At 38.5% G+C, this 27,031-nt stretch overlaps 1 protein-coding gene across 1 annotated transcript in view; it reads left to right on the top strand.

The window, feature by feature from the left end:
- The window catches only part of LOC126467803 (Fanconi anemia group I protein-like), a 269,273-nt gene that overhangs the window by 98,082 nt on the left and 144,160 nt on the right, over positions 1-27,031 (top strand). The window contains exons 8-12 of the mRNA XM_050096494.1: positions 1,709-1,929; positions 2,028-2,229; positions 7,381-7,522; positions 11,088-11,205; positions 19,181-19,341. Coding sequence (XP_049952451.1) covers positions 1,709-1,929; positions 2,028-2,229; positions 7,381-7,522; positions 11,088-11,205; positions 19,181-19,341 — 844 coding nt within the window. The remainder of the gene's footprint in view (positions 1-1,708; positions 1,930-2,027; positions 2,230-7,380; positions 7,523-11,087; positions 11,206-19,180; positions 19,342-27,031) is intronic.

The raw sequence follows: 27,031 nt of genomic DNA, 5'->3' as shown, positions 1-27,031 counted from the left end.
AGAGTAACAGTAGACAAAAACCAGTCCTTAGTGGTTGGGATTGCCACACACTTAAGAGGGTTGTCACAAAGATTTGTTGGATTAAATAAACGTCGTGTGACTAGGATCTCCTGTCGGGTAGAGCAAGTCTTTTGATTTGACACCACTTTTGCGACTAGTTGAAGTAATGTGACCCAAGTGATAACCACAATGCCTTCAGCTTCTAAAAAGGCTATTTCTACAATTCATAGTTAAGGTAGCAAAACCTCATATCTTAGAAACATGTATTTTACAGAAAACAAAGAAGAAAAATTTTCTAATAATGCAATTTTTAATTGATACGAGCTGTACTACGTTAAAGAGACACTAAGCCAGAAACTATAAGTAACAATATCTGCTGCTCACCATCTTGGCTCAGATAATCTACTTCTGAGCCTTAAGATTCCATCTGTGGTAGCAGTCTCATAACTTGTACCCAAATCTATAAAGTCAGTGCCTTCTGAATTACTTGCATTTAAGTTAGTAGACACTGAAAGTTTGTTTGCGGGTGAGAACAATTCTGGCAGTATACTTGAAATTTCTAGATGTCTATAATGAAAGTAGTGCGATAAATTTCCAAGCAAAAAATTTTTCTAAGATACAAGTTTTTTGTACCTTAAGATTTGAATGTTACATGATATAAGGTTTTGACACTTTACTATTGAAAATTACCTGTTTTGATATAAGAGGCTTTTCATCTTATGGGTAAGACATTTCTTAGCATCTAGAAATGTGTAGCTCAGAATTGTCAGTTTTTAATTTACAATGTTCTGCTGTCTTAACAACTACTTGTAACTTCAAGAACTGAACATTTATGGTTGGATGATATAAATATAATCTTCTGATATCCAACAAAACTGTTGTGACATGACACTTAAGTGCTGCTTTGCCTTCAGCAGTAGTATGACCTATGCAATGAAACATAATTTAATCTGTATTTCTTGACATGATTCTTGCCTTTACTTTCTTCAACATGAGTATAAATAAACACATTTGGCTACTAGTTGTTCCTATCTGTACTTTAACTTCACATTAACTAATGTGGCCTGCATGATGTGCTTCCAATAGCAGCATGTAACTTCAAATTCTATCTCAAAAGTTAAATGTTACGTAGTAAAGAGGTACCTCTATTTTTTAGATTTACTGTTCTTGTGAATTTGTCACTGTAGATTAGGTCAGTTACATCTTCATTTTCATGTGATAAATGAATCATAAGATGAAATCTAATTTCTTCTTTTCTGGTTTTATGTTCATTTTTGTTATGGTTATGTGTACAAAGTGAAACATCGTTACTTCATTCTGGGCATTATGTTTCAGTGAATTGTTTATGTTCATTTTTGTTATGGTTATGTGTACAAAGTGAAACATCGTTACTTCATTCTGGGCATTATGTTTCAGTGAATTGTATTAAGTGTTGCTGCAATTGCTTACAGAATAACTCATGCTCTGATGTCAAATCTAAGCTCATTGCTGCCTTTCTTTCTGTTCTAGAACTGGCAAATACTAATGAAATAAATTGGTAATAATACTGTCTTGCTCTATATGTGACATGTATGTCTAATTTGCTGTGACCTTACTGTATGCATATGTCACATCATCATTTATGGTTATACCTAATTATACCACTTGTGCATATTCAGATGTTGTGAATTTTATTGCAATATTATGTTTTGTCAATTTTATTTTACAGCATTCGTGAAAGAGATAGAGTTATTTCTGGGCTTATAAAATTCAGTTTTGTTTTACTAAGTGTGACAAAGATGAAGAGTATGGAAGGAAAACCAGATAAAATTTGGACACTGGCGAGATACATTTTGGTAACTGTTGCTAAAAAACAACCAGATGTGACAACTGAAATTGTTCAACAGCTTTTGCAGCAAATATTGGACCATAAGAACATACAATATATTTGTAAGTATCACACTTTTTGTGTTACCAAAGCTGTTGGTGTTCAATTTACTTATTTTCGTTGGTGCAATGTTTTTCAATTGGTCTTCAATTGCTTGTAGCTTGTCTGAGAAAGCTGTGTGCAGAAGCTCGCATTGGAATGGCTGATTCTGTCTCGGGTATCATTCAACTATTAGATAATTTGGGTTTCTTACCTGAAAAAATTGCCACTGAGCTAATTCGAGCAATATTACCACTTCTCAGAGACAGCTCTTCATTACGAACAACCTTAACCATAATTCTTCGTAAGAGCATGTATAGTAGGTAGGTGCGGGTACCATTTTTTACGTACATGATTTATTTATTCTGAACAATTTACCATTAAAAAAATACAGTTTATTTTAAATTTGTTTCTCCTTAAAGTGCTTGAACAGTCTGAAACTAAGAATCATTTCATTATGCCGTACAGACTCTATTGTTGCCATTAATTGTTATATTGATTAGATTTTAATTTCTCATGTTAATATAGAAGAATAATGCTTAAATTTATTTATCTTTTGTGATTCCAGTTGTACAAATTCTCGTGTATTATGTTTGGGTGAAGACGGAAATTATATTTGGAAATGATGAGAAAAGGTGAAGCCCAAATGAACTAAAAAATAATTTTAATAACATTTGATTTAAGGTCAAGAACTACTTAAAGAAAGATGGAAATAGAATATGAGCTGATACACACAAAGGGAGGAGAGACTTGACACACACTTCATAATTTGTGTGGATTTTGTCACATTACTTCTTCACTGTATGCCCTGTGGGGCAGTCTTGCATGTGTATACACTATTTCACTCTTGAAATTGTGAGACGGAATTGCTGGCAGCACTTACCTTCTGGAGAACTGTTAGTACTGCCAATAGGCACACGTAAAAGTGCATACACTGTCCTAGCTTTTCCAGCTGTGAGTTCCAGAAGCTAGCCCAGTTGTGACAATAGCCACTTCTATAATTTTTATTCATGGCAAATCGTAGAAATTTTTACCATATGTTCATAAGATGATGATCTCGGGGTACTTTGACACTGTTTTCCATATCATTGTCCATTAGCGAGAGCCAGAAGTTCTGTTACCATATTCATTCATGTAAGATATGCTTATAATATCCACTTTGAGGTATAGTGTAGGATGTAGTGAACACATGGCAATGGTTTTGGAGTCATTGCAAGCATTCTGAGGTCACCAAAAAATGTTTTTAGTCGGCGTTTTTTCACCAACAAAACTTTGATGCGCTGTCTCAATATAATGACTGCACACCTGTACAGGTTGCCTTGACCTGGAAATTATTTGGTGGCAGCACCTGGCGGCATAAGTTCCTTACAAAAAATTATTTTGTCGTATGATATTCTTTTTACTTGCAAATCAGACACTGCATTTTTTTTTAATTTTTATTTTTATTTTTATTTATTTATTTATTTTTTATACTGTTAGTGTAGCCTGCAAATATTGTGCATTTCTTTTTATGTAGTGTGAAGTGAACGGGGGTTGGTATCCAGTAGACCCACTGATTAAGCTCATCAATGACTCCTTACAGCGCCTCCCATGCCATGGCAAGGAGGTGATATTTTGCTGGGTACCTGGCCACATTGGGATTCAGGGTAACGACATGGCTGATAAAGTTGCCAAGGTGGTGCTGTCTATCAGTGTCCCATCCTGTTGCACACCATTATCTCATTTTCTGACAGATGCATCATGCGTCAGTGGGAGACTAAGTGGTTGCAGGTGTCAGACGACAAACTGCGGTCGCTCAAATGAGACCACAAAGGCTTGGCGGACTGCTTGTCAGCCTCGCCACTGGAAGGAGGTTTTGCTTATCAGACTGCACATCGGGCATAGCCCTTTCACACATGGTTTCCTCCTCTGGTGGGAGGATCCACCCTTCTGTGAAGTTCGCGGTGTGCCGCTTTCCATTCAGCATATTGTGGCTACGTGTGTCCTGTATACTGATATTAGTGCAGCCCTCAGTCTCGCTGGAGATGTGCCCACCATCCTTGCAGATATTGATACCAGTGTTAACACAGTGGTGGAGTTTTGTGAACTGTCAGGCCTCATCCCTAAACTGGTGGGGAAGGACGGCAGACTTTAGTACGTTATAAACTGCTCCGCACGTGGGGACAGCCTTCGTTCCCACCTATGAGATTTCATGTTGACTTTTCGTCAGGGCGCTGATGACTATGATGTCAAGCATCCGCTCAACCCAAATCATCATCATCATCATCATCATCTGAACTGAGGTTGGATGGGAAATTATCTTGTTTTAACCTATGTTATGCATACATATTTTTGGTTTATATGTGTCAAAGTATGTAATGTGGTGGATTGTATAAATAAACTGTTAAAACCTTACTGAACTACAGAATTTGTTATATATAAGCAGTGCACACTGCTCTAACATGGAAAAGAAGGGAACCAGCTTAAAAATGCTTCTATCTGAGCAAAAAAAAGAGTATGCTCCTCTTCAAAAGACTCTTACAGAAAAGATGGGGACCAGCTGCCTCAATCCTCATTTTGCTGTCCTCACAAAAAAATTTTGCTATGGGAACATATCCGTGCTTTTGGGGTGGGGGAAGGGGGTGCCAAGAGGGGGGGGTGGGGTGGGAGTGGTGATGGGAGAGAGTCAGTGACAGTGATAGTGATAGTGAGAGGGAGATGGATGAAGACAGACAGTGGAAATGAAAAAGAGAGATGATTGAAGACCTCACATAGGTTTGGCGGCTCTGCTAAGCACCCCCTGCCTCAGACCAGCGAACTTTGTAATTAAAAAAAAAAAGCCCATTTTTCTCATCCCCCATAACCAGATGTTAGTTTCATGATTTCGGGGTCGAAACTGTGAGCAAACCAATCCAGGACATGGGGGGAGGAGTGATGGTAGTTGAAGAAAAAGACAGCAGACTAAGTGAGATAGAAAGGTACAGTGGCAGTGGGAGAGAAAAAGAATGGGACAAAGAGAATGGCAGTGGGACAGAGAGACAGTGGAAATGGCATAGAAGGAAACTAAGAAGGAAGATTGAGAGAAAAGAATGAACGCAGTAACAGAGACAGACAGGATAAGGTTCAATTGGGAGAAAAAGGAGACAGTGGGAAAAAGAGACATACAGTGGCAGTAACAGGGAGATACTGAGTATTAGGCTTCAATACAGAGAGAGACTGGATTCTGTGTTAAAAGAATAAAAATGTGTTTGCATGCCAGTGAGGATTGATGCAGCTGATTGTCTCCTTTTCTATCAAAATCTTAGTCTTTTTGTGCTCCGATCTCTGACAAGAGCATGTTTTAGCTGGTATACTTTTTTTTGTCTCTATATCGAGTATTGACATTTCTCATGGAGTGTTAGCCAGAAATTCTGTCTCATAATTTTGTAGTTTTCTTGACAGTCTTTTCCTTTTGATACAGTTAAATTTGTAGATAGGAAGATTTTAGTTGAAACATGCTTGGTTGCCAGAAGGGCAATGCATGCAGTCTTTATAACTACCACAATGAAGTATTGTTACAGGATGTCCCAGAACCCAAAACATTTTGGTCATATATTAAGGCTGTTTCAAACGCAGAAAATCATGTCTGGACACGCATGGGTAAGACAGCAACTGACATAGAAAGTAGCAGAACAAAAATGGAAATATTGAATTTTCTCTTCAGATTTTCCTTCGCAAAGGAAAAGCAAGGAATTCTGCCATCATTCAGTAGAATACCACTGCTACGATCACTGATTGTCATCAGTATGATTTTTATTGAAAAGCAGCTTAAGTATCTAACGTTCAGCAAGGTGCCAGGGCCCAAGAGAATCCCTATCACATTTTGTGCAAAATTTGTAAGTGAATTAGCCCCACTCGTAACCATAGTTGAGCTAATATGGTTTGACCAAAGAGATGTTACCTGTGATTGGAAAAGAGCACATATCACACCTATTTACAAAAAAAAGTACGTAGAACTGATTTACAAAACTACCATACTATATCACTTACCTCTGTCTGTAGCAGAATTCTAGAACATATTATGAATTCATACATTATGACATACCTATAAAAAATAATCCTCTCAATGGGATCAGCATTGAATTCGAAAACACAGAACATTTCAGACTTTACTCGGTCTCCTCGCTCATAGTATCCACAGTGCTATGGATGGAGGAAGCTGTGTTGATTTGGTGTTTGTGAACTTCCGAATACTATTGATTTAGCACCATTTTTACACATTCTGAGGAAAATAGGTTCTTATGAGATATCCACGCAGATTTGTGACTAGTTCGAAAATTTCCTGACAAACGGGATGCAGCATGCTATCCTTGATTGAGAGTCCTCTTCAGACATTAAAGAATATCTGGTATGTCAGAAGGGAGTTAGTAGGACCATTGCTGATAGCAAATTAGAGGATAGTTTCATCCCAAACCTTTCGCAGATGGTTGTCATTCATGAGGGAATTCTATTAAAAGGGGGAGGTGGCAGTAATATGCAGCTAGATATCAATAAAGTATCAGCCTGATGCAAAGGATAGCAACTATTTCTTACTGTAAGGAGCACAGAGTTGTGCACTTCATGAAATGTGAAGGTGTGATATCCTTCAACTACCAAATTAATGAGTCACACCTATAATTGATTATAGCCTACAAATGTCTGGGAGCAATGATCACAGAGATTTGGAGTGGAGTGACCACAATGGCTTAGTTGTAGGTAAAGAACTTAGTACACTACCATTCACTGGTGTATGTCTACGAAAGTGATTGCATGCAAATGTACAAGTTACATGTGCTGTTCTGACTTCAGTACTGCTGGAGTATATAAAGACTCAAATCAGATCTAACAAACAGAAGACATTGAGCTTATGCAAAGAAGGGACTGATGCAAATAATCACAGGCTTCTTTGACTGTCGAGGTAGTGTAGCAGAAAGGTTGAGAAAGTGTAATTGGTAGTCACTCAAAAAAATATGCTGTGAATTTGGGGAAAATCTGCCCAGAAGACTTCAAGAAACATCTACCAGGGTGGAAAGTATGAATATTCTTCAGCCTGTTGTATATCTGTACTGTAGAGAATATACAGAAAAAAATAGGCAAATATCACATTACACAGAGTTTCACAAGCAGCCATTCTTCCAATTTTCTACCTATCACTGAAAGAGGAAAATATCTTAATATACAGTACAATAAAAAGTGCCTTCTTTCATACAGTTCACAATGATTTTTAGGAATGTAGCTGTGGGTTTTCATTGTGGGGTCTCTCCACCTCATTGTATTTCTTCTCAATTTCCCCTGCCTGTGCAAGGGCAGGCTTGCTAACACCACACCCACTCAGTCCAATTTAGCTTCAGTGCTCTGATAATGTAGCTGTGTGTGTGTGTGTGTGTGTGTGTGTGTGTGTGTGTGTGTGTGTGTGTGTGTGTGTGTGTGTGTGTAATGTTGTTTACCTAACATTTTGTCTTTTTAATAATGTATAGGAATGTTGAAACGAGAAAAATGGCTGTCTCTGGATTGCTGCTATTTCTAAAACACATGGATGTTAAAAGCCTTGTCGCCCTGAGCCAAACGAGTTGCAGTCAGGGCGATACTGATTCAATGGGACTTGGCTCTCTGTCACAGGTTTGTTCTTTCCATCACTTTTGGGTTCAGCCAGTTGTTGACTCTGAACACATTAGATATTTCCCATTATATAATTCAGTAACTGTGTAAAGGGAGGGTTATTATAATCCATTACAATCTCCGGTGTATGAAACACGTTAATGTACACTTTGATATTAAAATTATTGAAACTGAATTAGCAGTGTTACATTTTAATGTGACTTTTAAATATGTTTCTGCACAAATAAAATAACTTGGTGCAAAGGAAGAATAATTGTTTTTCCTAGTTTTAAACATGTAAAGTGCTTTGTCATACAGGAAGATTTTTATACATCTTATTTTCTTTACAAAGTCTTTAATTGTAGATGCAAATTTGTAACAAAAAGTTTAACGTTTTCACAAACTGTGTTAATTGTGTGGTGTAACAGGCGAGCAGCTTAGGGAGCTTGATCAGTTATGTCTCGGTTTGAGTATGGCGAACCTGGGGTTACCAATGAATACCTCCATCATTTTCTGACAAGTTTCTTTGTCACCGGTAGATGTAGTGGACGAGTATAGCACATTATACAAAATGTGAATCTTAGTGCAATCATCTGGTAATGGACACTGTTGAAGCTGTTAAATAAAAAGCACTTTGATCTCAATGTGAAAAACATACTGAGGAGTTGAATCTGTATTGCTATGAGATAATCATTAGTGTGTGACCTCTAGGACACCTGCCAGACTCAATTTTATTAGGTCCATTAATTATTTACTCTAAGAAGACTTGGCTGAAGATGCAATAGTACCTAATGGTTCCTACTGAGTAGTTGCTCTTCTAAACAACATCCCACATGAACAAACCAGTTGCTTCTTTACCTGTGATAGTTTGTACCTTAGGTATTTGGGCTGTACATGGCTCTCTTTAAAAGGAATAGCTCGATTAGTCATAGGATGAAGCTGTGCATGTCTACTTTCATGCCTTGTAGCTAATTAAATGCAAATAATGATCTATAGATGTGATCCTGTGCAGTCAAATAGTCTATGCAATAGCTAGAATTGTGAGTTGATAAAATATACAGAAAGACAAATTAAAATTTAATTGACTAATTTAATAACGAGTGTTCTGTTCTGACATCTGTAATTTATGTAGATGATGGAGAAATTTGTTGAATAATGTTTATTCAAGAAAGGACATATCAAATAAACAAGAAGAAGTCCTACAATATTCGGTGAAAATTCATACAGATAATATCCTTATGAAATGCAGTAAAGTTACATTGAGCGTGTTAAGAGAATGATTGCAAAATCCCCAAACTAAATTGTCACAAACATGCACGAAAATGAAGTCCATTTCATAATCACAAAACACAAAATATTCACCAGCTCAGAAAAATTCAGAGTTCTACATGATGATTCACAAATCATCACATGATACAAAGAATAGTAATTCATACTCTGTCTATCCTCAGTCTCGTAGCACAAGCCAAAAAAGTTAGAGTCCTACAATGGGGCACATTCAGATCTCTGAAAATATAAGTTACTTCAGAAGTTAAAGCATGGTAGTGGCTATTCGCTGCCTAGGATCAAACACCTTCATTACCACAGGCAGGTCTACCTCCTTGCAGCACTTGCCTTAAGAGTACAGAATCACTCCCTTGAGCTCGTCACTATAAAAGTCGTAGTCTCCACTTGACTCCCAAAGTGTTTCAATACTATCTGCTTTTCCATTGTCGGAAGGCCATCTCCACCAAAAATTCATCGTCCTTAAGCTCTACAGATATGACTCAAAATGACTACTTCCTGTACTAAGTTTATATGTGACAACATTATGCCACATTCAGGTAATTTACACTAATTGTAAATAAAGATTTAGCCATAAATAAATAAGCCAGTATATTTGTGCAAGTGCACTCACTACAAATGACAACAGCTTTTCCTCATATATTGTTTAACAATTGTTGATGCCTTCTTGACAGAATTGTCTTTTGGTTCTTAATAGCTCTTTTAGTTCTTAATAGCACCTGCTATCAACATTTAAAGTACCTGACAATATAGTAGGCTGTTCATGAAATAACTACACAAGTATGACAAAATGTGAGGTAGTCATACAGTATTCAGTTGCTGTGTAGTTGTGGGGAATACGATGTTCTGACAGACATTTGTGAAGTAAAAAGATATAGAAGACATTGTAAATCAATAAATAAAGTAGATACAGATAAATAGCTTTTATGGCTGATAGCTATATGCAGTGCTATCATCTGAGATATTGTTTGTCAATTCAGAAGTTCATTATGTAAATGTTTATTCTCTATGAAATATTATCTTTTGTAGTTTTAAAGATATTGAAATATTGTTGTGTTGCCAATGTATCCAGATTTGCATTAATGCTATGAGTTATTCTCAAAACTTAGAGTTGTAACTTAGCCATTACTCAACTTGTCTGTCGTACCAATACTGGACAGCCGATTAGCTCGCCTAATATGCGTAATGTTACAAACGGAGCAGGTTTATTTAGAGAAACCGAATGCCTCAGTCGGTACCGATAGCTTTCTCAGTGCATTCAACCTGGTCATTCTTAGATGACGTCGCTGTGTTCAGTGCTTCTATATACTGATAAATGAAACTATATTATAATGTATTCCTCTGTCTCCTCTGAACTGGCATTCTGGCCGAATTTTCCAAACTCTTCCCATTTTCTAAGCCTCGCTAGCCTTTTTTCTTGATCCCTCTTCCTTCTCCTTCAGCCCTTCTGCCAGAAGAAGACAACACTGGCTCTGAAACTTAATTTCATAACTTTTACATGTATGTGTTCTCCTGCTGCCTCTTGGCGAGTAGATTTTGTACCTACCCAGTTACACTAATTTTCAAAAATTGTTTTCACTGATAAACTATATTGTTAGTTACAAATATAATCATAACCATAAGCAGAAATTTATATGGAAGCAATATGGCTACAATAATTTTGGCTTAATAACACACAGTCTTCAGAGCTAAGGTTTGTAGCCATTATAAAGAAGTGAATATTGACCTAAGGTCACACACTTCTCTCTACCTTCATTGAAGTAGCTACTCCTGTTAACCATTGTGTTATGACTCTTGGTAAAGTGAAAAATTAATAAATGTATGGAGACACTTAAGTTCCCTAGGTTCTTATCTGATCTAAATAATTATGAATTTTAAAAATAAATTTTTATAGCTTTTTCTTATTGCATGTCCCCACAGCTTTTAGGTTATTTATTGGTCAGCATCAATAAACGGAGCTTGCAGGGGTAGTCCTTGTGGTCAAGTATTGGCAAAGGATAAGGTAGGGCACACCCTGTCACATATATGCAGAATTTATTCATGGTAATTGAAAGGAATGACAGTACTTTAGAGAATGATCCTCATTAGTGATGGCATGTGCAGTCTCATGGTTCATTCCTCTGTCTGGAGCAAATTCGGAAAAGACAGGCAACCATTATCATGAGGAAATGTTCAAACATTTTGAATGTCTTTGTCTGTGACATTAAATAAATTTGATGATAGGGTTCATTCTTTTATTATAAAAAAATAGTCTTGCTCACTGTCATTTTTCAGTGAAAAGTAAAATGTTGTTTCTTTCCAGGTAGATGTACATCAGGAGGTAGGCAGTTTGGGCAATGAAGCAACATGTATAGAGCTGCTAAATATCTTAAGAAGGTGCTTCATGCAACAGTCTTCTGTCAGGCTTTGTCTCTATCAAGGTAAAATATTTGACGTTATCTATAGAGGATGATGTGTACTTTCTGGGGTATAAGTTCTGTCATACAGATAGTAGGCTTCCCTCAAGGGCAGAACGTGCTGTTGGTGTGGTCAGAGTGTATTCAAGGTGCAATGATCTAGTTGTTTAATGGTGCTTACAATAAGGTAGCCAAGGTTTTATCAAATGATTCTGCAGAATGATACTGTATTATAACTAAATAGAAGCCTAGTTTCTGCACAGGATAATTGTGATATGAAATTGTTGTCTGTAAGTTCGTGCAAGTATAAGAAGAAGAAGAAGAAGAAGAAGAAGAAGAAGAAGATGATGATGATGATGATGATGATGATGATGATGATGATGAAGACACTGGCTCTGAAAACTTAATTTCCCAACCTTTACATGTATGTTCAATTGAACAACATTCTTGTGACAGTACATAGTATACAAGTATGCATTAATTTATGAATACATGGGATAAATTAATACCTATTTGATTCAGACAGGCTCCTTTTTCTATCATGCTAACACCTTTTTTGGCACACTTATGTATTTGATATGTCGGGTACCATTCACAAATGTATTTACATGCATAAAATAAATTAATCTCTTAGTTTCTTCTGATATTACCCACACTTGGCTACCATGGACTCTGTAGAAAATTACAACCTGCCAGCTGCTGGCTCTGGGAAAGAGTGGTCTAGTATGGGCACACACCTTCTGTTTGAATGGGACAATTTTACAGCATGCAGCATAGGTTGACTGGGACAGTGTTACAGCATGCAGCAGAGGGACAGCCGTGAGCTGTGGCTGCTGCCTGTGCGAACTGCCCACAAGCCTTTACTTGCTGGTCTGTTATTGAATGTCATATTATAAATTCGTGTTAACATGTATTTCCTAAATTAACCATTATTTTTATGAGAACACACATTTATTATTATTTTAGTTTATTTTATTGATGATAAAAATAACAATAATCAGTTAATAAAATCACAAGGAGACAGATTTGATGATGGCCAGTAAAAACTTTCGGGGTGGTGAAATTATAAGTACTTTTGATAGACACATAAAAATGGAAAGGAACTTATCCTAGCTTTTCGAACAGTTGGTTTCTTCCTCTTCAGCCTGTTGTCAGTGGCCTCATCTTTGTATAATAGTACTTATTTCTCTGGTGTCAGTGTTAAGAGTTCAGTGCAGCATTTGCACCCCACATCTGCCATGCCAACTTCAATCTTATGATTGCCAGATCCCGTACAATACTAAATTACAGGCCAATGACTTTTTTGAGGTTATTTTCCAGTATTTTAATTTCAGTCATTTCTTTTATTATGCTATCCAGAAACAGTTTGTCCTCAAAATGAGAAATATCTCATTAATTTCAGTTCGATAACCATTGTTTAAAGCATATCTTGGTACTGTTGACCCCCCCCCCCCCCCCCTTTTTTTTTTTAGTAGCATAGGTGTAACACATCTGGAGATATTTCACAACACGACCTTTTCTTTTCCCAATGTAATAGTAGCCACATCCACATGGTATCTTATATATGCCTGGCTTTCTGACTCCTGTATTATCCTTCACAGGCTTTTTGGCCTGTTGACCTATTGCCAATGGCCTGAAGGCTGATTTTTAATATGTTGTCTTTAGGAGCCACCCAATACTCCCTGTCACTGAGCTACAAAAATGCATGTTTCTTGCTCTGTTACTTAAGGGTGTTTTGCTTGTGCATCTTACAAAAAAATTGCCTACAAAATCTGGCAACAGTTGTAGCTATTTTCATACAGACTTTCTGAAACGGGCTGAGGTTTCATGGCAAATTCTTACCATCTGAGATGGCTTTTGCACAGTGCACTAGGATCACAGGAATATTGTGCTTCTGTGTCAAATGATGGCAGTTGTGCTTATGGCTGAGACAGTTTGTTTTTGGATGGGCAAGTACATCAGGAAACAGCAAGGCCTCTCTATGTCTACTTCAGTCATGAACTCGATGTTGTCATGTATTCTGTTCAGATGGTTCAAGATTTTTGACATTGTTTCATGTAAATTTGGCTAGGTTACAAATCTGCTGCTCTTCATGTGGCTTTCCTGGAGTGAATGGTCTCACACTCAATTTCAAAAAGGTGACATATTCAGTTCTGCACAACTAGGGGCACTACACTAGTGATAAGTTTAACGCATGATGAGGAAATAATAAACAGGGTGGAAATTTCAAAATTCTTAGGTGTCCATATCAGTGAGAATTTAGACAGGAAAGAGCACATTTTGGAACTCCCTAAAATGACTCAGCCACATTTGTATATAGAAACATTGCAAATCTTGGGGGGAGGGGGGGGGGGGGGGGGGAGAATCATTAAGTTGACATATTTTACACATTTTCATTCAATAATATCGTACAGAATAATGTTCTGGGTAACTCATCTTTTAGAAAGTAAGTTTTCACTGTTCAACAATGTGCTGTAAGAATAACATGTGGTGCTCACCCTTGATCTTTTTGTAAACATCTTTTGAAAGAGTTGTGTGTCCTTACTACTGCTTCACAGTGTATTTATTCCCTCATGAAGTTTGTTCTAAATAATCCAGTACACTTTAAAAGGAACAATGATGTGCATAATTAAAATACCAGAAGGAAAAATGGCATTCATTACTCCACATTAAGACTGCCCTTAAACACAGAATAGGGTGCACAATACTGCAACAAAAATTTTTGATCGCTTACCCATAGTTGTAAAACATGATAAACTGCAAAGTAAAAATTGAAAACAAACTGAAATAGTTTCTCCTTGAAAACTCCTTCTATTCCATAGAAGAATTTTTGTTATTGTGTATGCAAAAGATGGAGGGTAGAAATTAGTGACTCACATCTGTATATTAAAAATAAATAAGTAAACATAAAATAAAAAGTTCAGCATGTAGCCATATTTGCAATTTAAATGTTAGTTTGCGATGTGAATGTAATACGACTCAGTCCACATGGTTACGACATATCGTGTGAAATGATCCGTGGAAGATGAAACTAACCAACCAACCATCTTCTAATGTGGTGTCCTCAAATTTGTGCTTGAAAAGGATTGCTGTGAATAGAGTTAAGGTGCTTCCCATTGCAAAGCGTTTCATGTGGTCAAAACATTGTCTGCCATATAAGAAGTCAAACAGCTGTGCTCTGGAAGAGCTGATATGGCTGGAGACCCAAGTAGGTTTTATTAATTTGTATTGCTGAGAGACCCTTTGTTTGTACATTAATAACTAGTTAATTGTTGCATATTTTGGGTACACAGGTGTTTACTGCTTTCCCAATTTACATCCTTTAATTGCTTATTTGAGTAAGCCCATATAAAATGTGTTAAAAGAGTGCTTGAGAGTGAGCTTAAGTAAGTCTTTCTTTTGGACTAGAAATAACTGTGTGTGTAGTGAAGTAGATATCCCAATTTTGTGTGTCATTTTGGATTCCTTGATGTTCTGTCTGCCAAACTGTATGTGATTACGTGTATTAAGGTTACATTAATAGTAGTATAATGATGTCTTGCAAATAACTAAGATTGTATTATATAGGATATGTTACATACTTTAGAGTTCTGCAAGTTTTACAAGAAAAAAAAAATCAGATATTCACAATTCAAGGTGTTAACTAACATTTCTTCTTTGTAAAATGGAGTTATTAGGTAAGTAGAACAATTGGAACTCTGTGTGGTGGAAGGTATATTGTATAGCACGTTACAACCAGGTGCTTTAGCAGGCCAATGAACTTATGAGACTGAAAGGCTGCATAGACAATGCAGGTAGCAAATTATGATTCATTGGGAGGATACTGGGAAAACGTGGATAGTCTGCAAAGAAGATTACTTACAAAACACTTTAGCATCTCATTTTTTAATATTGCGTGAGTGTGTGGGAGTCATACCAAATAGGACTAATAGGTGACATTGAATGTATACAAAGAAGTGCCGTGTAAGTGGTTACAAGTTTGTATTCCTCCCAGAAGAGAAACCTGAACTAATACCATATTTACTCGAATTTAAGCTGCACTCGAATCCAAGCCGCACCTGAAAAAGGAGACTCGAAATCGAGGAAAAAAAATTTTCTCGGATCTAAGCCGCACCTGAAATCTGAGACTCGAAATTCAAGGGGAGAGAAAAGTTTAGGCCGCACGTCCAAATCGAAACAAAGTTGGTCCATTGTAATATGAGACACAATTTAGGTCGAATGAATGACAATACAGCTATAGTAGTTTGGTTAGAGTCGTAGGCTTAGCAGTTAAGCTTTACCAGGTAGCCGTTGCTACGCGTCAGGCGCTCCGTCCGTATTTATACGGGTACCCTTCTTTTTTCACGTGCTTCGTCTGGTTTGAATTGATTTCTTATTTTTCTTTGATCTGATAAGTGCCGTTCTTTGTTATAGGTGTTTACGTCACTCAAAGCTGAAAATGCATTACTGTACTGTGTCATGCATTGTTTGTCGCATTCTGATAATGAGTGTTTACGACCTGTTGCCGCTCGTCGCATGGCTTGCTTTTGTGGGCACTACCGCCGCTTACAGTTTTTTTTTAAAGAGAGAGAGAGAGAGAGAGAGAGAGAGAGAGAGAGAGAGAGAGAATTGGCTCATTAGCGAAACAGTGGCAAGAGACTGCTAGTTGTTGTTACTTACACTGCTGCTTTCTTTGATATTGCAGACACCTCTTTAGTACATTACATTCTGCACAGAAATTAGAGTCATCTTAGATTTAAAAATCTAATCAATTGCCGTGCTTCATTTCTGACTGTATCACTATTCGGCATAAGAATAATAAGAATATAAACATGACATGATATGTATATTCTTCCGCGTTTGCTGTTGTCTCACTCTAGTTTCGTAGTTTATTAGGCAGACAGGATTTAAATGAGATAGCAGCAAACACTAAAGAATACATGGCAAAATGTTTATATTCGTATTATTATTATTATTATTATTATTATAGTGAAGAGAATACTGTATGTGATTCACAATTCATAAAAGTTCCTATTAGCAACCAGCTCTTCTCACAGGTAGGAAAAAATTCGGAACGCAGAGTTGGCCATACTGACAGTCTTGCCAGTCGGATTTTCGTAGTACGTTGAAATGCTGCTACATTCGAAGATGAACAATACGGAATTTGTATTTACTTCATTGGATAATGTATGAAAAGGCAGTGGTCGAAACTCAGGGTGGAGGGAAAAAAGCTCATCTTCCACCGTTTTTTAAATTTGTTTACTGACGCAGAGGTTAGTTGTGGCGGCACCTACCAACATTTTTCAGAACTTCCTCTTAGCACTCGATTCTAAGCCGCAGGCGGTTTTTTGGATTACAAAAACCGGAAAAAAGTGCGGCTTAGATTTGAGTAAATACGGTAGTTGCTTGTAGATAGATGTCAGCTATTCTGCAAAAGCCTACTAATGAAGGTTCAGTGATCAGTGATATATAAGGAATTTAGCAATATACTACAGCCAAGGACATAATTGAACAGGTTACTTGACACACAGAAGCAATGAAGTAGTTTCTCTTCCAATGTACAACATGTGACTGGTACTGGATGTATCCCCAACCATGCATTCCTTGGTGATTTGCAGAGTGTGGATGTAGATGTCGACATGAGGAAAAATAATTTCATTGTGCAACTGTTACATGTATTTATTTTGCCAACTTGTTTCAAAGTATTATAGTATAATTTTTAATGAAGCATATTTTGAAACAAGAAAGTCTTCCCTCTCTCTTTTTTATTTTTAAAATCCCATTGAAAGTAACATTTGTAATAGCAGTGATAGTTACAGAGTGTATCACTAGTTCAACATCAGATAGAAATAATAGAAGTACCATATAATTGAAGAAAAGTGGTTTTCTGCTCACAAGAATATGACAGGTGGTATCCTCTGGGTAATAAGAAAATAGGAGCATCTAAATGTTCAAGTAAACCAATGTGCATTACATCAAACGTGGAGACTTCAGCAAAAATCTGGTGCCACCTATGTGTTAACAACATGAAAGAGAACTATGATGTAGAGCTTCTCAGATTCACAATAATTTATTTATGTATTATGTCAGTTTGCTCTTTGCCTATGACACATTAGTAACCACAGTTTGTACCTATTAGGGTGCATCTTTCTGACTTGTGGAGGTTAAAGACAGACTTTTCTACCTGAATATAGTGCATGTGGCTTAAATATTGCCTAATATGCCTAACATGTCACTTGTGATACTGACCTGCTTGGTGCGGGATTTCCCAGTATGCTAGCTGCCATATCTGTCACTGAACTAGGAAGTTATGGTTCTCTGGAACTGCAATGCTTTTCATTCCGTTAGAACAAATTGGCTGTTCTTGTCTCACTATTGGTCTTCGGTCGAGTGTAACGGTTTCAGATTGTTGTTATTTATCTGTGTCCACGGGTTACCAGCAACAGCACTAGCTTACCTATGTTTATTTAGTGCCCAAATGGACCATGTTGTTATGATCTCCTCTCCCACATTCTGCATCCGTCTATGACTCTCTGAGATCTAGTGTTTGTCTTGTCTGCTGCATTATATAGTGAGGTGACAAAAGTCATGGGATAGTGCATTTGGGTGGACAACAGTTCAAACCCGCATCCAGCCATCCTGATTTAGGTTTCCCGTGATTTCCTAAATTGCTTAAGGCAAATGCCGGGATGGTTCCCTTGAAATGGCTACGGCCACTTTCCTTCTCCATCATTCCTTATTCCGAGCCTGTGCGCCATCGCTTAATGACCTCATTGTCGATGAGACATTGAACACTACTCTCCTCCTCCTCCCATGGGATTGGGATATGCACATATACAGATGGTGGTAATATCATGTACACAAGGTATGAAAGAACAGCGCATTTGTGGAGCTGTCACTTGTACTCAGGTGATCATGTGAAAAGGTTTCTGATGTGATAATGGCCACATGACAGGAATTAAGATTTGAATGCGGAATGGTAGTTGAAGCTAGCTGCTTGGGACATTCTATTTTGGAAATTGTTAGGGAATTCAATATTCTGAGATACAGTGTCAAGAATGTCCTGAGAATACCGAATTTCATGCATTACCTCTTACGACAGACACTGCAGTGGCAGACGGCATTCATTTGACAACCAAGAGCAGTGGTGTTTGTGTAGAAATGTCAGCGCTAACAACACTGTGTGAAATAACTGCAAAAATTGATATGGGGCATACATGTTATAACAGTGTGGCGAAATTTCATGTTAATGGGCTATGGCAACAGACGAGTGCCATTACTAAAGTACATAATCACTTGCAGTGCCTCTACTTGGCTTGTGACTGGAAACCATGGCCTGTCAGATGACTCCTGATTTCAGTTGATAAGAGCTGACACTGTGTTAGAGTGTTCCACAGGTCCTACAAGGCCATGGACCAAAGTTGTCAACAAGGCATTGTGGAAGCTGGTGGTAGCTCCTTAGTGACGAGTTCTGTGTGTTCGTGGAATGGACTGAGTCCTCTTGTTCAACTGAACCAATCATTGACTGGAAGTGGTTATGTTCGGCTACTCGAAGACCATTTGTAGCCATTCATGGACTTCGTATTCTCAAACAGTGATGGAATTTTTATAGATGACAATGCAACATGTCACCAGGCCACAGTTGTGATTGGTTTGAAGAACATTCTGGATAATTTAAATGAATGAGTCGGCCACCCTATAATGAGGAGGTCAGTTTGTGCACAATATCCTGCACAAGCAGCACTTTGGCAATTATGGACGGCTATAGAGGCAGTATGGCTCAGTATTTATGTGAGGGACTTAAGAGGAGTTGCTGCAATATGCCAGGCAAAAGGAGGTCCGACACAATGTTGGACAGTATACCATGACTTTTGTCACCCTGGTGTACATATATGTGATGTTCTGTAACTTATTTTTCCATGTCTATACTGTGAAAGTTCACAGCAGTTTAGTGAGGTTTTAACTGTGCTGTAATTCATGTTTTAATTTGATAAAACATTGTTATTAATTTTTCTTTTAGGTCTTCATGATGCTGTCTGCAAGAATCCAGTTCTGTTTCCACATGCTCTTGAGTTGCTGTCGGAACATTTTAGCCAGTATTATGAGAAGTCCGAGAATGTCCTCCCTCCAGTGAATTTCTCAAAAATAATTGAGGTGAAAGGAGCATCAGTGATTTTGAAGGTATGCACTGTTTATTTTAGAATATTTTGTATATCTTTTCTGAAGGTATTTTTCTGGAGTAAAGTCATGTAAGGAAGTGAAACATGGACGATAAACAGTTTAGACGAGAAGAGAATAGAAGTTTCTGAAATGTGGTGCTACAGAAGAATGCTGAAGATTAGATGGGTAGATCATATAACTGTTAGGAGGTGCTGTATAGGGAAGACAAGAAATTTGAAGTACAACTTGATTAAAAGTAGAGATAGGTTGATAGGACACATTTTGAGATGTTAAGGGATCACCAATTTAGTATTATTGGGAAATGTGGGAAGTTAAAAACTTAGAGGGAGCCAAAGAGATTAATACAGTAAACAGATTCAGAAGGATAAGGCAGCATGGAAAGCCACATCAAACCAGTCTTTGTACTGAAGAGCACAACAACATAGATCATTAACTAAACACAAAAACTTTGCTGTTAAAAAACAAATAGAGTAAGTCATATGTTCCACCATCTTCAAGAATTTGATTGTTGCAGCCTTTCATCCACGAAGAGAGTTAAAAATTTATGAAAGTTTGTGTTTCAAGCAGTTATGTGATTGTCCTCTCTACGGAGTCTTTTAGTAGGACTTGTCCACAGATGATGATGAAGATGTGGACCAGGACTCGGGAGAATTGGTGTGGGTGACCATAATGTGCAATTGCTGTCCATAATGTGCAATTGTAAGTTGTAGCGCATGTCCTTCACTCATGTAAAAAGAACACACACAAAACGGACTAAGGGAAACATCTACCACTGGTGCATCTAAAAACAAATGACCTTTAATGTTTACCAACATATTTGTATACCCTAAAATGGTTCTAAGATGGCCACATCAGTTTTGCTACTTTGTTACAAAGAAATAGTGTGCTGCAGTCATTAGATTGAAAGCATGCCTACTCTTCTGCCATTGGAAGATTAGATTTCTATTAGTGTCCGAAATGTATTTAGAGAAACATGCGTTAATATGAAACTTAGGAGTCAGATATCCAAGATGATGCTTCATTGAACAGAAAGGTCTACATATCAGTCACTGAACCAGGTAAAACTGCTGAAGGGAAACCAAACTGGATCCAACAAGCATATGGAAAAGCAAATAAACACCAAATATTCCAATTTCCAAGGTAAAAATAATTGTTTCACTGGGAATGAATGGAGACAACAGCTAACAGGAATTTATAGACATTCCGAGCTCTGGAGCAAAGCAGGAAAAACCACCCAGTAAGGAGATCAGTCACAATAGCTATAAATTTGAGATTGAAATATCACAACACTAATTATGAGTTGAAGGAAAATAATAGTTAGGCCTAATAAGGTAGAATTTAAAATTATAAAGTAGATGGATGGTTTAAGAAATGGAAAAACAGAGAAATAGTAACTTTCGGTTTGCTTGATAAGAGGTCCTTACTCCAGCCAGTCTTTCACAACTTGTGCTTTTCCGATATACATGAATATTCTCATCATAATTGCCTATCTGCTGCTGAGCTCTTCCTTCCCCACAACTTTGCTTGTTGTATGTCCTAGATATCAGTTCTCATCACACTGATAACATCACATTTTGGAGAAAGGTTTTTAAACTTTTCAAGAACAACCTAAATAAATTAGTGTTGTAGCTGTAGAAGTCACAACAGCTAAAACCTGTGCTAAAGGGATGCCTTCATTGATTTCTAGGACCATCATTAACTGTGTGGAGTATTGAGAGTATATGCATTCATTTTGAAAACTGAAAATACTTTAAATGCAGTCTTAATGTTGTTTCGAGTACAGTACAGGTCAGGTTGCTCGTACGTGTGTAAGAAGGATACAATTTCTGATGGTAAAAAGTGGATCCAGTCTGCCACCACTGTGATTAAATCAAAGCCAGTCATTAATATAACAGAAAACGCAACCACTCTCGGTAATCTGGCACACAGCAATTTCATAGGTTGGAAACAGTAGGCTACAGGAACTTATGAAGGAAACCATCTTCAACATGATGAGTTCATAGCTGCATGTGTCATTGCTCTAATCGCAAATGGTATGCATTGTACCGTATTTACTCGAATCTAAGCCGCACTTTTTTTCGGTTTTTGTAATCCAAAACACCGCCTGCGACTTAGAATCAAGTGCAAAGCAAACGGAAGTTCTGAAAAATGTTGGTAGGTGCCGCCACAACTAACTTCTGCCGTTGAATATATGCAGCGCTACACAGGCATGCTTTGTAGGCACAGAGATAAATACTGGCGACAAAACCTCTGCGTCAGTAAATAAATTTTTTTAAAAAAAAGGTGGAAGACGAGCTTTTTTTTCTCCGCCCCGAGTTTCAACCACTGCATTTTCATACATTAATCAAGAAAGTAAATACAAATTACGTATTGTTCGTCTTCGAATTTAGCAGAATTTAAGTGTACTACGAAAATCCGACTGGCAAGACTGTTGCTAATAGGAACCTGATGAAATGTGAATCACATGCAGTATTCTCTTCACCATAAGAAGAATACGAATATAAACGTTTTGCCATGTATTCTTTCGTGTTTGCTGCTATCTCATTTAAATCCTGTCTGCCTAATAAACTACAAAACTAGAGTGAGACAACAGAAAACGTGGAAGAATATACGTATCATGTCATGTTTATATTCGTATTATTCTTATGCCTAATAGTGATACAGTCAGAAACGAATGAGATGACTTCTCTCTCTCTCTCTCTCTCTCTCTCTCTCTCTCTCTCTCTCTCTCTCTCTCTCTTTTTTAAAAAAAGCGGTGGTAGTGCGCACAAAAGCAAGCCATGCCACGGGCGGCGACAGGCCGTAAACACGCACTATCAGAATGCGACAAACAATGCATGACACAGCATTTTCAGCTTAGAGTGAAGTAAACACCTAAACAAAGAAAACGGCACTTATCAGATCAAAGCAAAATATGCAATCGATTCAAACCAAATGAAGCACGTGAAAAAGGAAGGGTACCCGTATAAATACGGACGGAGTGCCTGATGCATAGCAATGGCTACCTGGTAAAACTTAACTGCTAATCTTACGACTCGAACCAAACTACTATAGCTGTATCGTCTTTCATTCGACCTAAATTGTCTCTCATATTACAATGGACCAACTTTGTTTCGATTTGGAGGTGCAGCCTAAAACTTTTCTCTCCCCTTGAATTTCGAGTCTCAAATTTCAGGTGCGGCTTAGATTCGGGAATTTTTTTTCCCTTTATTTCGAGTCTCATTTTTCAGTGCGGCTTAGATTCGAGTAAATATGGTAATCACTTTCATGCTATTCATGGTGTATTTCTTTTCCCATTCAATGTTGTATGTGTGGTGAAAGTATGTGTAATGGATAGCTCAAGCCCGAATAGCAGTTCCATCCTAACTTTTCACAACATGGCATTGGCTGTTGCTAATCCCTTCAGCACATACAATGTCCAGTGGTGAGTATTATTAAGCGACTAACACGGAATAGGTTACCATTTGCAAGTTGTCTACCTGACGGCTTCCAGGGCCAACAAAAATTTAGTTTTCAGTATTTCATATAATTATTGACCAAACTTACGAATTTAAAATGCTGTCGTGATTACTCATCAAGAGTTATTATCTTACGTTAAAATCTTAACGCAGTAAGACAAGTATAATAGTTAGAAACTGTGCGTATATCTTGAGGCGGCTTAACTGGTCGTGTGCAAATACCTGGATTATACAAGGTGATTCCGTGGTGGTGTTACAGACTTTCAGGGATGATGGAGAAGGGTAAGTGTATCAAGTTCCTGTAATGGATATGATCCAGAAATGACCAAGTCAGTGGTTACAAGCGAAAGTTGTTCAGATACCTCTGACAGTGGACCTGTTCTACTGCAAGCTCTTTCCTTGTTCATCTGATACTGTGAAACATGTCTTGTACTGGACAAGTGCACATAAATCTTACAGTATGCATTTTAGAGCCCATGTTTACTGGACAATGTTTTAGTATTTTGGTCCATACCACCTCCTCCCAAAATATTTAAAGCAAAGAGCTTGCAGTAGAACAGGTCCATCATCAGAGGTATCAGAACGATTTTCACTTACAATTTTTGACTCGGTCGTTTCTGGATGAGTATCCCTAGGTACCTCAAATTGATGAATTTACCCTTCTCCATCATCCCTGAAAACATCTTCATTGAATCACCCTGTATTCGTCCATTACTGGAGAATGAGCTCACTTAGTGAACTTAAACATAATGTCAAACAAGTTTATTGCTTACTGAATTTTCACTGTTCGTGCAGTCAAACTTCAGCATCAGGCATGACGTTTTAATTGATTACTTCTGTGCTACTAATTAATCACAGCAACAGTTTGAAGACAGTACCCACAATGCTACTGAATGTGCCTGCAAAATTATATCATTGTATGACACATTGTTCAGGAGATATGGCATCATAAATGTTTAGACGTGTGAAAAAACTAACTTTTGCTTAGAATGGTTCTCTGTCACCAAGAAGAGTGTTCCAGACATCACCTCCATAAATTGTCCAACCTGTTGGCATCATGCTCCCATCTTGGAGCACCACACCTATCCTAACCAGAGTGAAGCCCCTTGAGAATCCCCCGTAGCACCCAGATCTTGCCTAGCTGATCTTTTCAATCTGCCAAATCCCCCAAAAGTCAAGCACTTCACAAAATACGGTACCCAAACAAATGCAAAACATTGTTTTTTAATTTTTACACCAACAAATTCAATCCCATAGAAGTTTCAGTGCAATCCAAAGCCCCCCCCCCCCCCCCCCCCCTACAGCCCCACACCCAAGTTTAATCATGACAGACTTGTCGAAGACCTATTCTACTTCTCTTGATCCCTATAATGGGAACATTTCCATGTTACCAATCTCTCAAACAAAAGCCAGCCTATCCCCTCAAACAGAAGCCAACCTGGTCCCAACACTGAACTTTACAGCTTGCAGTTCGTACCACCATCCAGCTGTGCCCCCTGGCCCATCCCACATCCATCTAACCACCAGCTGCTCAACTTCCAGCAGTTCCTTGCCTCCATCTTGGAGACATCATCCTTCCCCATGTCCCCTTCTAAAAATGCTAACAATTCAGCAAAAGAAAGGACACCTACATACTATCTCATAACGCATTGTAATGTAATCATCTTCCCTGCAGACAAAGGCTCCACTACTGTCGTGATGAATCACAGTGACTACCTGCTAGAAGGTGTCTGCCAGCTGTCTGTCTCTTGTACCTACAACCTTTACCGTTATGATCACATTCCAGAACTCCAAAATAACCTCCTGTTCCTACTGAAATCCTCAGAGCTATTCCAGAATCTCTCTCCCGGGTCCCTCTACCTCCTCGCCCCAGCAACAGCCTGCACACCCATCTTCTACATGCTTCTTGAAATACAAAAACCCAAACATCATTAGCAACCATTTGTAGCAGGTTATTGTGCTCCTACTGAAAGAATTTCAGCTCTTCTTGACCAACACATCCAACTAGTTGCCCAAAACCTAATCTCTCACATGAAACACACTCCCTTCACTGGCTCTCCACGATCCCTAATCATTACTGTTGATACCTCCATTCTAAACACCAACATTTCTCATGCCCATGGCCTTGCTATGAAATACTACCTCTCCCAGTGTCCTTCAGACTCCAAACCCACTACATCACTCCTCTTACACCTTATCAGCTATATCCTGACACCCAGCTACTTCTCCTATGAGGGGAAGGTATAAAAAGAAGTGCAGCACAGTTGTACACACTCACACAGCACTCTCCTATGAATCCTATTCGTGGGCCAGCTAGAGAAACCTTCCTAGCCTGTCAAAACTCCTAACCCCTTGTCGGTTTCAGCTTCATTGACGATATCTTCATGATCTGGACCAGGGTTGATTCATCCTAACCTCATTCCTTCACAAACTCAACCAAAAATGTCACCATCCTGGCTGTTGACCTCTACTTCTCTAATGGCTCCATTCACACATCTGTCTATATTAAACTCAGTAACCAGCAACAGTACTTGAATTTAGACAGCTGTCATCCCTTTTACATCAAAAAATCCCCCTCATACATCCTGGCAAGCCTGACCACCCTTGTCCAGTACCGTACGTGGAAGGGCTCTTGAGAACCTTCAGAGACAGACACAACACTGCTGCTCCCCCACCCCCCTCCCCCCCCAAAAAAATAAATAAATAAATAAATAAATAAATAAATAAATGAAGGTGGTCTGCAAACAGATTTCCCTTGCCATAGCCTCACACACCCCTAATGCTCCAGCTGCCTTCAAGGATCAGCCACAAAGGTGCACTCCCCTTCCTCACCCAGTATCACCCTGAACTGGAATGGCTGACCCACATCCTTTTCAGGGCTATGATTATCCATCATCATGCCCTGTAGCCTACGCAACATCCTAGTCCATCTCTGTGCCACTCACACTCACAACCTCTTGCCACTGGAATCATATCCTAGTGCAAGAACCAAGTGCAAGACCTGCCGATCCACCCACCCAACACTTTCTACTACTTTCCTGTCACAGGCTTATCCTACCCCATCACAGGCAGGGCATGTGTGAAAATTGTCATATACCAACTTGGCTGCAATCACTGCACAGCTTTTTATCCCAGTATGACATCCAACCAGCTGTCCACCAGAATGAATGGCTACTGCCAAACTGTTTCTAAGAACAAAGTTGAGCATCTGGTGGTACGACATGCAGCTGAGCACAATATGCTTGATTTCAAGGGCTGCCTCACAAACCTGGTCATCTGGATCCTGCTCTCTGCCACCATATTTTCCGAACTAAGCAGTTGGCAGTTTCCCTTGTAACACATCCATTGATACCACAACCCTCGTGCCTCATGTGCACGTGCCACCTCTCCCTCCCACATTCCTAGCCAGCAAACTGGCAGCCTCACTCTTGGGCCACTAGCCATCCACCCCCAACCTCTCTTCTGCCTCCTGTCCCCCTCTCCCTCTACCCACCCTACCCCATACAACCCACATCCCTCCCTAGTCCACCTGCCGAACTGCAATCCTGGCATTGTGCATCCAGCTAGCACTATGTAGGGGCACAGGCGAGCATGTTTGTGTGCGTGTGTGCGTGCTCACCAGAACTAGCAAGCTTTCTTTCTGTTTTGTGTGAACCTGTTGATAACTCAATGCTTCTGCTTTTCAGTGAGTGGTCTCTGTTACTTCTGAAGTATTTAGCTGAAAAGGAACATATTGAATTCATAGCCCAAAAGTTATTGAAAAGTGGCTACTCCTGTGTCACCAATGATGGTGATATTGCTGCAATAGAAAACTGCATCAAGACATAACAGATATTTTGTCCCAATGATTGGTGCAATATTATTGCCAAGTTAAAGAAAAAAAATCCCTTTCAATGTTACTGTAATGAGAAATGACGACTTCTTGTTCTTGGCAAATTTGTTGAAGTCAGTCACAAGCAGGAATACTTAAGATTGAATAACATTGTCATGCCTATGGATGCAGTGGATTCAGTGCCAAAAGAGTGATCCAGTCACATTGTTTTCCAAGAAAACTCTTTCAATCAATGGATGTGGGATTTCACAAGTTGGATTTCAAGCTGGGATCTTAAGGAGGATGCACAGTTTCTCAAGCTAATATATTTTAGGAAAAGCTGTACACAAGGAGAGCTTGGAAGGACCCTTGGCCTTCAGTCCTCCTGTTCATCAGCACTATTTTCAGAATCTTCCTCCTC

Source organism: Schistocerca serialis, chromosome 1 (genome assembly GCF_023864345.2).
Source record: "Schistocerca serialis cubense isolate TAMUIC-IGC-003099 chromosome 1, iqSchSeri2.2, whole genome shotgun sequence".
Lineage (NCBI taxonomy): Eukaryota > Metazoa > Arthropoda > Insecta > Orthoptera > Acrididae > Schistocerca > Schistocerca serialis.
This window is presented reverse-complemented; position numbering and strand designations above follow the sequence as displayed.